This window comes from Rhinatrema bivittatum, chromosome 4 (assembly GCF_901001135.1).
Source record: "Rhinatrema bivittatum chromosome 4, aRhiBiv1.1, whole genome shotgun sequence".
Classification (NCBI taxonomy): Eukaryota; Metazoa; Chordata; class Amphibia; order Gymnophiona; family Rhinatrematidae; genus Rhinatrema; species Rhinatrema bivittatum.
Window position 1 is genome coordinate 81,247,159 of NC_042618.1, and position 12,616 is coordinate 81,259,774.

A 12,616-nucleotide genomic window follows, 5' to 3' on the forward strand; every position below is an offset into this window, starting at 1 on the left:
AGTCTATTCCATGTTACCATTGCTAATGGCAGAGGCTATTCTCTAAAGGGCGGATTTTAAGAGCCCTGCTCACCTAAATCCGCCCAAATCCGGGCAGATTTAGGCGAGCAGGGCCGGGCAGATTTAGGCGAGCAGGGCCGGTGAGCCTATTTTACATAGGCGCACCGGCGCGCGCAGAGCCCCGGGACTCGCGTAAGTCCCGGGGTTTTCTGAGGGGGCGTGTCGGGGCGTGTCGGGGGCGGGCCCGAACCGCGCTGCGTTTTCGGGGCGTGTCGGGAGCGTTCCGGGGGCGGGCCCGGGGGCGTGGCTACGGCCCAGGGCGGTCCGGGGGCGTGGCCGCGCCCTCCAGACCCGCCCCCAGGTTGTGTCCCGGCACGCTAGCGGCCCGCTGGCACGCGGGGATTTACGTCTCCCTCCGGGAGGCGTAAATCCCCCGACAAAGGTAAGGGGGGGGTTTAGACAGGGCCGGGCGAGTGGGTTAGGTAGGGGAAGGGAGGGGAAGGTGAGGGGAGGGCAAAAGAAAGTTCCCTCCGAGGCCGCTCCGATTTCGGAGCGGCCTCGGAGGGAATGGGGGTAGCTGCGCGGCTCGGCGCACGCCGGCTATACAGAATCGATAGCCTTGCACGCGCCGATCCAGGATTTTAGTGGATACGTGCGGCTACGCGCATATCTACTAGAATCCGGTGTACTTTTGCTGGCGCCTGATGCGCCAGCAAAAGTACGCCAAATCGCGCGGTTTGAAAATCTACCCCTAAGTGAACTTAATAGCAGGTAATGGACTTCTCCTCCAAGAACTTATCCAATCCTTTTTTAAACACAGCTATACTAACTGCACTAACCACATCCTCTGGCAACAAATTCCAGAGTTTAATTGTGCGTTGAGTAAAAAAGAGCTTTCTCCGATTAGTTTTAAATGTGCCACATGCTAACTTCATGGAGTGTCCCCTAGTCTTTCTACTATCCGAAAGAGTAAATAACCGATTCACATCTACCCGTTCTAGACCTCTCATGATTTTAAACACCTCTATCATATCCCCCCTCAGTCGTCTCTTCTCCAAGCTGAAAAGTCCTAACCTCTTTAGCCTTTCCTCATAGGGGAGTTGTTCCATTCCCCTTATCATTTTGGTAGCCTTTCTCTGTACCTTCTCCATCGCAATTATATCTTTTTTGAGATGCGGCGACCAGAATTGTACACAGTATTCAAGGTGCGGTCTCACCATGGAGCGATACAGAGGCATTATGACATTTTCCGTTTTATTCACCATTCCTTTTCTAATAATTCCCAACATTCTGTTTGCTTTTTTGACTGCCGCAGCACACTGAACCGACGATTTCAATGTGTTATCCACTATGACACCTAGATCTCTTTCTTGGGTTGTAGCACCTAATATGGAACCCAACATCGTGTAATTATAGCATGGGTTATTTTTCCCTATATGCATCACCTTGCACTTATCCACATTAAATTTCATCTGCCATTTGGATGCCCAATTTTCCAGTCTCACAAGGTCTTCCTGCAATTTATCACAATCTGCTCTTGATTTAACTACTCTGAACAGTTTTGTATCATCCGCAAATTTGATTACCTCACATGTCGTATTTCTTTCCAGATCATTTATAAATATATTGAAAAGCAAGGGTCCCAATACAGATCCCTGAGGCACTCCACTGTTCACTCCCTTCCATTCAATCCTACTCTCTGTTTCCTGTCTTTTAGCCAGTTTGTAATCCACGAAAGGACATCGCCACCTATCCCATGACTTTTTACTTTTCCTAGAAGCCTCTCATGAGGAACTTTGTCAAACGCCTTCTGAAAATCCAAGTATACTACAACTACCGGTTCACCTTTATCCACATGTTTATTAACTCCTTCAAAAAAGTGAAGCAGATTTGTGAGGCAAGACTTGCCCTGGGTAAAGCCATGCTGACTTTGTTCCATTAAACCATGTCTTTCTATATGTTCTGTGATTTTGATGTTTAGAACACTTTCCACTATTTTTCCTGGCGCTGAAGTCAGTCTAACCGGTCTGTAGTTTCCCGGATCGCCCCTGGAGCCCTTTTTAAATATTGGGGTTACATTTGCTATCCTCCAGTCTTCAAGTACAATGGATGATTTTAATGATAAGTTACAAATTTTTACTAATAGGACTGAAATTTCATTTTTTAGTTCCTTCAGAACTCTGGGGTGTATACCATCCGGTCCAGGTGATTTACTACTCTTCAGTTTGTCAATCAGGTCTACCACATGTCGTTATCTACCTGGGCTCTCTAGGGCTCAGCAATATCAGGCACTCTTTTTACTATTCTTTATATTTCTGCTTTGTCAACCTTTGGCAGATTTAGGGCTGAAGCACCGCTTACATGCCAATGATATTCAGTTTTTTATTCCATTTCAATCCTTGCATGTGGGTTGTAAGCGACTGGATGTCTTTGAATAGTATGGTATTGAATATGAAGATTTCAGACTAGTACTTCAAGCAATTATCTTGACAAAACTTGACTACTGCAACTCTCTGCTTCTTGGTCTTCCAGCCATCGTCTTAAAACCGCTTCAGATGGTGCAGAACTCTGCAGCTACGCTCCTCACCAATTCTAAAAAGAGGGAACACTTCTCCCCCACTCTTCAGAGCCTACACTGGCTTCCAGTCAAATCCAGGATCTTATTCAAAGTACTCTCGATAATCCATAAAGCCATCCACAATCTCACTGTCCTCAATACCTCCACACCACTAAAACTACACACCTCCACCAGACCTATTAGGAGTGCCTACCAAGACACCCTATTTGCTCCCCAAGCTAAAACCACAATAAGAAAACGCGCCATCTCAACAGCTGGATCACACCACTGGAACGCACTACCCCACGAACTTAGATGAGAATCCTGCCCATCCGTCTTCAAAAAGAGACTAAAAACATGGCTATTTAACCAAGCCTTTCAGGATATTTAATTCACCTTCCAAACAACTCTACTTTACTGTCCTTAACTATATGATTATTTCAAGTTCTCTTGTTTTGGATAAACTTATTATCTAACATGTTTATATAATCACCCTTGATCTTACTGGTCCACGTTTAGACCAGACTTTTACACTTCCTGTTAAATCCCTATGATTGTTCTAACGTAGTTATCTGTACCGCCTTAAGGCGAAATTGAAGTAAAATGTAAACCGGCATGATTTGTATCTCTACAAGAATGTCGGTATAGAAAAAATAAAAATAAATAAATAAATAAGATACGAGCGGCTACACGCGTATCTTATAAAATCCAGCAAACCTTTGTTCGTGCGCGTGTAGATTTGTAAAATCTACCCCAATGTGTGCAGCCCTTACAATCCCCATCACTCCCTCAGACATCCCCTGGGTTTATCCTAGGCTTTCTTGTATTCAGACGCTGTCCTTATCACCACCATCTCCATGCATCCACCACACCCTCTCTGTAATGAAATATTTCCTAAGATTACTCCTGAGTCTGCCCCCTTTCACCCTCATCTCATGACCTCTCATTCTAGAGCCTCCTTTCCATTGAGAGAGGCTCACCCCCTGTGCATGGAAACCTTGGAGATGTTTGAATGTCTCTATCATATCTCCCCTATCTCGCCTTTCCTCTAGGGCAGAGGTTCCCAACCTTTCAGGGAACGTGGACTTTATTTATTTATTTATTTATTTATTTATTTTATTTAAAAAGCATTTGTATACCGTTTTTTAAAAAATAGATTTTGTCAAAAACGGTTCACAGAATTAAAACAAAAGTAAAATAATCAAAATAAAATAGAATTTTTTAAACTTTACATAAAATAGACAATGGCTAGACAGGGCGCTAGCATTTAAGACTTTAAAAAATAAAAGTTTGGTGCCATGGGCTTATTGTTTTTGGGGAAAAGGGAACGGGGGGGGGGGGGGGTAGGGAAAAAGTACAATGTAGAAATTGTGTGGTAATAAAGGGAAAAAGGGGGATATGTTAATTGGAGACGTATGAGTTGGAGGTTTTTTCTTGAGGTGAATAGGTATGTTGTACTTATAAATAGCATAGATGGAGGTTGTGGTGGGTGTAATTGAGTTTATGAGTGTAGGTTAGATATTGGTGAACGAATTTAGTTAGATGAGGTATTAAATGCAAGTTGAAAAAGATAGGTTTTGAGAGATTTTTTGAAATGAGAAGGATTGGATGTTGAGCGGAGATGGTTTGGTAAAGAATTCCAGAGTATTGGACCGGCTATTGAAAAGGCTCTCTTTCTGGTGAGGTCTAATCTGGCTTGTTTAGGAGAAGGGATATCTAGTAAATTTTGGTTAAGTGATCTTAGATGTCGTGTTGGTTTGTATATGCGTAATAGTGAGCAGAGCCAGGTGGATGTATGATTATGATTATGAATTAAGCTATGAATAATGGAGAGGATTTTGTATTTTATTCTGAACTTTATGGGTTACCAATGTAGCGACTGTAGAATAGGGGTGATGTGGTGGCGTAGAGAAGTTCTGGTTAGGATCCGGGCTGCAGCATTTTGGATCAGTTGAAGTGGGTATAATGAAGAGTCTGACATTCCTAAGAAAAGAGCATTACAATAGTCTAGACCGGAGAAGATTAAAGATTGAAGGATGGTTCTATAGTCTCGGTAGAAGAGTAGAGGACTTCTTTTCTGGCTCAAATTATTTTGCGGATGCCCACGCACTTCTGCTTAATTTTTACATGACGTAAGAAAAGAAATAAATCGGCCCTCCAGCATCATTCATAGGGTATAAAAGGTAATGGTGCTTACTGGCCTAAACCGAATACGTCGGGAGGGACAGTTTCAAAGCTATTGAAAAATTGCCCTCATAACTGAAGATCGAAAGCAACAGTGGCTTCCACCTCCCCCCACTCCTGCTGCCATGGGGAAAAGGAAGCGAGTTCAGAAAGGTTACAGGTTGTAAGTCAGCGTGACCCGGCCAGCACCGGTACCTGCAGACTGCAAGCTCATTTCCAAAGGGAAACTGCCCGCGCAGATTGCTTTGGAAATCTCAGGCCAGTACTTTTCCTTCTTTATTTGGAAATTAGCCTCCTTTCTAAGTTAATACAGAAAACTTGTCCAAACCTCTGTAAATGCAGCTACAGTAATAGCTTTCAGTACATGCTCTGGGTAGAAATGGCCCCTCTCTGCGGTTCCTCCTGCTGACCTGTAGCAATGTGCAGTGATGTTTACGTGGCAGCAGTGCGCCACACTCTTACTCTCCTGGCCTGTAGCAATGTGCAGTGAGGTTTACGTGGCAGCAGTGCCCCACACTCCTACTCTCCTGGCCTGTAGCAATGTGCAGTGAGGTTTACGTGGCAGCAGTGCCCCACACTCTTACTCTCCTGGCCTGTACCAATGTGCAGTGAGGTTTAATTGGCAGCAGTGCCCCACACTCTTACTCTCCTGGCCTGTACCAATGTGCAGTGAGGTTTAATTGGCAGCAGTGCGCCACACTCTTACTCTCCTGGCCTGTAGCAATGTGCAGTGAGGTTTAATTGGCAGCAGTGCGCCACACTCTTACTCTCCTGGCCTGTAGCAATGTGCAGTGAGGTTTACGTGGCAGCAGTGCGCCACACTCTTACTCTCCTGGCCTGTAGCAATGTGCAGTGAGGTTTACGTGGCAGCAGTGCGCCACACTCTTACTCTCCTGGCCTGTAGCAATCTGCAGTGAGGTTTACGTGGCAGCAGTGCGCCACACTCTTACTCTCCTGGCCTGTAGCAATGTGCAGTGAGGTTTACGTGGCAGCAGTGCCCCACACTCTTACTCTCCTGGCCTGTAGCAATCTGCAGTGAGGTTTACGTGGCAGCAGTGCGCCACACTCTTACTCTCCTGGCCTGTAGCAATGTGCAGTGAGGTTTAATTGGCAGCAGTGCGCCACACTCTTACTCTCCTGGCCTGTAGCAATGTGCAGTGAGGTTTACGTGGCAGCAGTGCGCCACACTCGTACTCTCCTGGCCTGTAGCAATGAGCAGTGAGGTTTACGTGGCAGCAGTGCCCCACACTCGTACTCTCCTGACCTGTAGCAATGTGCAGTGAGGTTTACGTGGCAGCAGTGCCCCACACTCGTACTCTCCTGGCCTGTAGCAATGTGCAGTGAGGTTTACGTGGCAGCTGTGTGCCACACTCTTACTCTCCTGGCCTGTGGCACCTGCTCAACTAATCTCACATAGCAGCAGCCAAGCTTAACCTTTTTGCATCCCTTGTAGCGGACTCCCTGAGATGGTCTGCAAACCCCATTTTGGGAACCTCTGCTATAGGGTGTAGATATGTTTAGATCTTTAAGTCTGACCCCTATGCTTAAGAACGAGGACCACTGCCCATTTTAGTAGCCTCTCTCTGGAGCAACTCCATCCTGTTTATATCCTTTAGAACAAGGACCACTGACCATTTTAGTAGCCTCTCTCTGGAGCAACTCCATCCTGTTTATATCCTTTAGAACAAGGACCACTGACCATTTTAGTAGCCTCTCTCTGGAGCAACTCCATCCTGTTTATATCCTTTAGAACAAGGACCACTGACCATTTTAGTAGCCTCCCTCTGGAGCGACTCCATCCTGTTTATATCCTTTAGAATGAGGACCTCTGACCATTTTAGTAGCCTCCCTCTGGACCGGCTCCATCCTGTTTATATCCTTTAGAATGAGGACCACTGACCATTTTAGTAGCCCCCTCTGGAGCGACTCCATCCTGTTTATATCCTTTAGAACGAGGACCTCTGCCCATTTTAGTAGCCTCCCTCTGGAGCGACTCCATCCTGTTTATATCCTTTAGAACAAGGACCACTGCCCATTTTAGTAGCCTCCCTCTGGAGCGACTCCATCCTGTTTATATCCTTTATAACAAGGACCACTGACCATTTTAGTAGCCTCTCTCTGGAGCGACTCCATCCTGTTTATATCCTTTATAACGAGGACCACTGCCCATTTTAGTAGCCTCCCTCTGGAGCGACTCCATCCTGTTTATATCCTTTAGAACAAGGACCTCTGACCATTTTAGTAGCCTCCCTCTGGAGCGACTCCATCCTGTTTATATCCTTTAGAACGAGGACCACTGCCCATTTTAGTAGCCTCCCTCTGGAGCGACTCCATCCTGTTTATATCCTTTAGAATGAGGACCTCTGACCATTTTAGTAGCCTCCCTCTGGAGCGACTCCATCCTGTTTATATCCTTTAGAATGAGGACCACTGACCATTTTAGTAGCCTCCCTCTGGAGCGACTCCATCCTGTTTATATCCTTTAGAACGAGGACCACTGACCATTTTAGTAGCCTCCCTCTGGAGCGACTCCATCCTGTTTATATCCTTTAGAATGAGGACCACTGACCATTTTAGTAGCCTCCCTCTGGCCTGACTCCATCCTGTTTATATCCTTTAGAACAAGGACCACTGACCATTTTAGTAGCCTCCCTCTGGAGTGACTCCATCCTGTTTATATCCTTTATAACAAGGACCACTGATCATTTTAGTAGCCTCCCTCTGGAGTGACTCCATCCTGTTTATATCCTTTATAACAAGGACCACTGACCATTTTAGTAGCCTCCCTCTGGAGCGACTCCATCCTGTTTATATCCTTTAGAACGAGGACCACTGACCATTTTAGTAGCCTCCCTCTGGAGCGGCTCCATCCTGTTTATATCCTTTAGAATGAGGACCTCTGACCATTTTAGTAGCCTCCCTCTGGCCTGACTCCATCCTGTTTATATCCTTTAGAACAAGGACCACTGCCCATTTTAGTAGCCTCTCTCTGGAGCGACTCCATCCTGTTTATATCCTTTAGAACGAGGACCACTGACCATTTTAGTAGCCTCCCTCTGGAGCGACTCCATCCTGTTTATATCCTTTAGAATGAGGACCACTGACCATTTTAGTAGCCTCCCTCTGGAGCGACTCCATCCTGTTTATATCCTTTAGAACAAGGACCACTGCCCATTTTAGTAGACTCTCTCTGGAGCGACTCCATCCTGTTTATGTCCTTTAGAATGAGGACCTCTGACCATTTTAGTAGCCTCCCTCTGGCCTGACTCCATCCTGTTTATATCCTTTAGAACAAGGACCACTGCCCATTTTAGTAGCCTCCCACTGGAGCGACTCCATCCTGTTTATATCCCTTTGAAGGTGGGGTCTCCAGAATTGTACTCAGTATTCCCAGTGAGGTCTCACCAGGGACCTATACAGGGGCAATATCTCCTCCCTTTTTCTGCTGACCAGTCCTCTCCCTATGAAGCCAAGCAGCTTTCTGGCTTTCACCATCCAGTTTCAGAGCGGCCTGGGAGTGAACAGAGGAAGGCAGTGCAGCTCGGTGTGAGCTCGGCACGTGCAAGGTGTACAGTTGTGCACTCCCCTTGCGTGCGCCAACCCCCGATTTTATAACATGCGTGCGCCTCCTTTTAAAATCTACCTCTACATCTAGCGCTCTCCCTGATCCATCTCTGGTCACCCAATGGAAGAAATGTATCAGATTCGTCTGACAAGATTTCCCTCTGGTAAAACCAGGCTGCCTGGGATCTTGCAATCCATTGGATCTCAGAAGCTGCGCTCCCCTCTGATTCAGCAGCGATTCCATTAGTTTGCTCCCCACAGAGCTCAGACTAACTGGCCTGCAGTTCCCAGCCTCCTCCTTACTTCTGCTTTTATGAATAGGAACCACATCCTCCCTTCTCCAGTCCTCCGGGACTACTCCAGACTCTAAGGAAGCATTGAAAAGGTCACCAGCGGAGCTGCCAGGACATCTCTAAGTCCCTTAGTACCCTCGGATGTGTCCCATCTGCCCCATCACCTTATCTACTTTAAGTTTAGTTAGCTCCTCACAAACACGATGCTCTGATAATCGACTGAGGTTTACCTCACTTCCAATCTTATTTGTGTTTAATTTATGTGGTCCTGCTCCAGACCCTTCCACAGTGAACACTGAACAGAAATATTAGTTAAACACTTTTGCTTTTTCCTCCTCAGCCTCTGCATATTCCTCCCCTTCACCTCTGAGTCTCACAAGGCCACTTTTGCACTTCCTTTTGTCAGTAACAGATTTTAAAAAATCTTGCGCCCCCCCCCCCTCACTGTGTTTGCTGTTTTTTCTTCCATCTGAATTTTTGCATTCCTGACTACTTTCCCAGCACATCTTAGCTTTTACATCAAGAGAGCCCGTTAGATCTTTTTCCTTGAGGAACACGAAATCTAACACATGTCCTAATTTATGGGCTGGTGAATGGACAGGTTGTGTCCAACCTCAGGCCTGCAGAGCATTTAGAAAGTCCTCACACCGGAGTGATAATGGAGCACTGTCCACATGCAGATTAAAATCACCTAGAATAACATCCTTTTTTGTCCCATTTCAAGGTAAACAAAAGGTCAGTTACAGAGCACAATGCACTTTTAGAAAACCCGGAGGGATCCCATCTTCCGGCAGAGATTCGGAACACAGTCAATCAAAATTTGGGACAACTGCAGATCCCTCTTTGGCAAGAATTAATAGTCCTCTGCCTCGTTTATCTGAATGTGGCTGAGAAAGCCACTTATATGAGGAGGGAAGACCCCTTCAGATAGTGACCAACTAGTGAGTTGATGGACACTAGGGAATGAATGGTGGTCAACGGTGCTTGCTCTGAGGATCAGTGGAGAGACCCAGAGATCTGTCCTGCTGCAGAGGTTCTGAAAAGGTTTGTCTTGTTGTAGCTGACACTAAGATCTGAAGTAGGGTGGACACCCCAGGCTGAGCTGAAGAAACGAGTAGCAATCTAAGAAGGCTCGAGGAGTGGTGGAGAATTTGGCAGCTTAAGATTCACTGCAAAAATGCAGATTCATGCGAATGGAGCTGAGAAATGCAAGCCAGCAGCACAAGAGTGGTGGTGAGGGCCTGATAGGTCAAGGCAGGAGAGAGACCGCAGGATGATCTCACTTTGATGACAACGTGGTGGCCAGAACCAGAGGGAAGCTAGGGTAGAAAGGGAGAGCAGAGCTAGTGGAGAAAAGGAGGGAATACCGCCTCCGAACAGGTCATGGGTGAGTCCTTTTCTACAATATTGTGTCCACTTCTGGAGGATCCAAAGACAGAATAGGGGGAGTCCAGGGAAGGGCCACCAAAATGGTGCAGAGTCTGTGTCAACAACTCTAGAAAGAGCCTTAAGGGAGGAGGAATAGCCTAGTGGTTAGAGCACTGGACTATGGACCAGGAGACCAAGGTTCAAGTCCCGCTATCACTCCTTGTGACCTTGGGCAAGTCACTTTACCCTCCATTGCCTCAGGTACAAACTTAGATTGTAATCCCTCTGGGGATAGAGAAATACCTCCAGTACCTGAATGTAAACCGGTGTGATATCTCGATTGAGATCGAATGTTGGTATATAAAATAATAAATAAAATGAAGGAGAGGAGGGAAGGGGGAGGCATTTAAATATCTGAAGAGTATGAACAGGGATGTCTAGAAGAGCCCAGGGGGATAGACTTAGGCGTTCTGATAGAAAATTATCTTTTTTACAGAGAGGGGAGTGGAAGCACGGAATGGCCCCCATGGGAGGTGGGTGAGGCAAAAAGAGGTAACAGAATTTGTAAACACCTTGGATAGTATCAGTGAGAGGACTTGGAGAACCAGAGATCAACTGAGCTCTCTGGAATTGGTGGGAACTAGATGGGCTTTCCGGACCTTATTTTCCGTGTTCCTGTGAACCCCAGTGGGGGACAGACAGACGCAGGAGAAATGAGGACTGAGGGCATTAAGTGTAAAGGGTCATGGAGATACAGTTGGGACTCACAAGGCTTTTTGGTGGGAGGTGGGAGCTGTAGGCTCAGGAACGTGCTGCTCTCAGAATCCAGCCTCCTCTTGTACTTCTGACGTCCACCACGAACCCGATCCAGACGCACGCCTGCAGAGTAAGAGAAAGAGAGGCACTGAGAATCCCCAGCACCGTCCCAGCCCCCGACGTTCACCCCTGAAGAGAGAGAGAGAGAGAGAGAGAGGAGAGACATTTCATCAATAACTCCCGGCCCCACGCCAACCACCCCTGCAAACCAAGAGCCAGGGCTTCACCGCGGTCTCTGCCTCCTCTCAGCCACCTGCCAGATCTTCCCAAAACACTGGCTGCAGACCTGGAGGCACTGAACAAGTAAAGAAGCAGAAAGGGGTCTGTACCTTCTCATTATTAGCAGATTGGCCCAGGGAATATTTACAGGTCAAGCTGTGCTATGGGGAGTGGTTGCCAGGATCTGGAGGGCTATGGAGTGGTTGCCAGTATCTGGAGGGCTATGGGGAATGGTTGCCAGGATCTGGAGGGGCTGCCCAGCCCATGCTGGCACGGAACACGTTTGCTCCTGCATTTTAGTGAGTAGGACCCTGTTGGGATCCCTACGAGGGTATGGCCTTGTAGAAAGGCTCTGCATGTAGAGAAGGAGAGAGGAGCACCTCCAACTGAGGCTGCTGCAAAGGGGTTTTTCTAAGAATACAGATCCCTAGAGGCATTTATTTATTTAAAAAGTGTTTAGATTCCGCTTATAGCAAAAATATGTGCTAGGCAGATAACAAGATAAAATTACATTTATAACATCATAATACAATTAAACAGCATTAAAATAACAACATAACTGAATCAAATAAACAACATAAAACAAAGCATTTATTTAAATCTTATCATAACATATCATAAGGCTGGCTAAAGAGAACTGACTTCAACAATTTCCTGAACTGCCTAAGGTCATCGAGTGAGCGCAAGGAAGATGGTAACGAGTTCCATGAGATGGGCCCTGAGACAGAAAATAATCTCCGATGAGTTTTACTCAGCAGCACCATTTTTACAGTAGAAAGAAGAAGAAAATGTTTATCCGCAGCTCTCAATGTCCTTTTAGGGATGTAGGCTTGCAGCTGATCTGGCGCAATAGACTTCATGGACTTGGAGACCAGGGGAAGGATTTTAAGCCTGATTCTAGGTTGAATTGGCAGCCAATGGAGTTCTTCTAATATTGGCGATATATCTTCCCAACGTTGGGACTCAGCTATTAAGCGTTGTGGATTTGTGTTGGAAATCTAAGGGAGGGCAGTGTTTTTCCAGTTCTCCTTTTCCTGGAGAAATCCTAGGCCCAATTCATTAGTTCAGTTGGCCATGGACTTGTGAAGCTCTAGGAGACTTTCTAATTGATTTTACCTCTTGAGGTTAAAGAAGAGTCTTTATTTTGGATCTTCAGTTGACAGGGGAGGCCTTTCCACCCTTTCTCTCACAGCTTGGGAACTTGCCCATATCTGATTCGGTCAGCCCGAGAGAGTGAGTGCCCTTGGAGAAGGTGGCGGTTCACTCGCAGCACGTAGCCGCCCGCAATCCACCGCAGAGTAAAGGAGGAAATCCCAACAGAGCAACGAGAAGGATCCAACCAGAGCCTCGGCATCATTCAGACGTAGCCCAGTGGCTACAAATCAGGCAAGCAAGGGCTCAAATCCACTGCCGCTCCTTGTGACCTTGGGCCAGTCACTTTGCCCTCTCTTGCCCCAGGTACAAACTTAGATTGTGAGCCCTCTGGGGATAGGGAAATACCTCCAATACCTGAATGCAATCTACTGTGAAGTATCTGAAAGGAGGAATATAAATAAAAAATGAACAGGTACTGTTTACAAGGAACTCTAACTTGGAGGGAGTGTCCCTTGTACGG

At 46.5% G+C, this 12,616-nt stretch overlaps 1 protein-coding gene across 3 annotated transcripts in view; it reads right to left on the bottom strand.

Moving 5' to 3' along the window:
- The window catches only part of ESRRB (estrogen related receptor beta), a 54,269-nt gene that overhangs the window by 12,757 nt on the left and 28,896 nt on the right, over window positions 1–12,616 (bottom strand). For 2 of the 3 annotated variants that reach the window (XM_029597419.1, XM_029597417.1), the window contains one exon: window positions 10,735–10,845. In XM_029597419.1, coding sequence (XP_029453279.1) covers window positions 10,735–10,845 — 111 coding nt within the window. Of the gene's footprint in view, window positions 1–10,625; window positions 10,642–10,721; window positions 10,846–12,616 lie in introns of all 3 variants that reach the window. The other variant, XM_029597418.1, reaches the window with a different exon arrangement.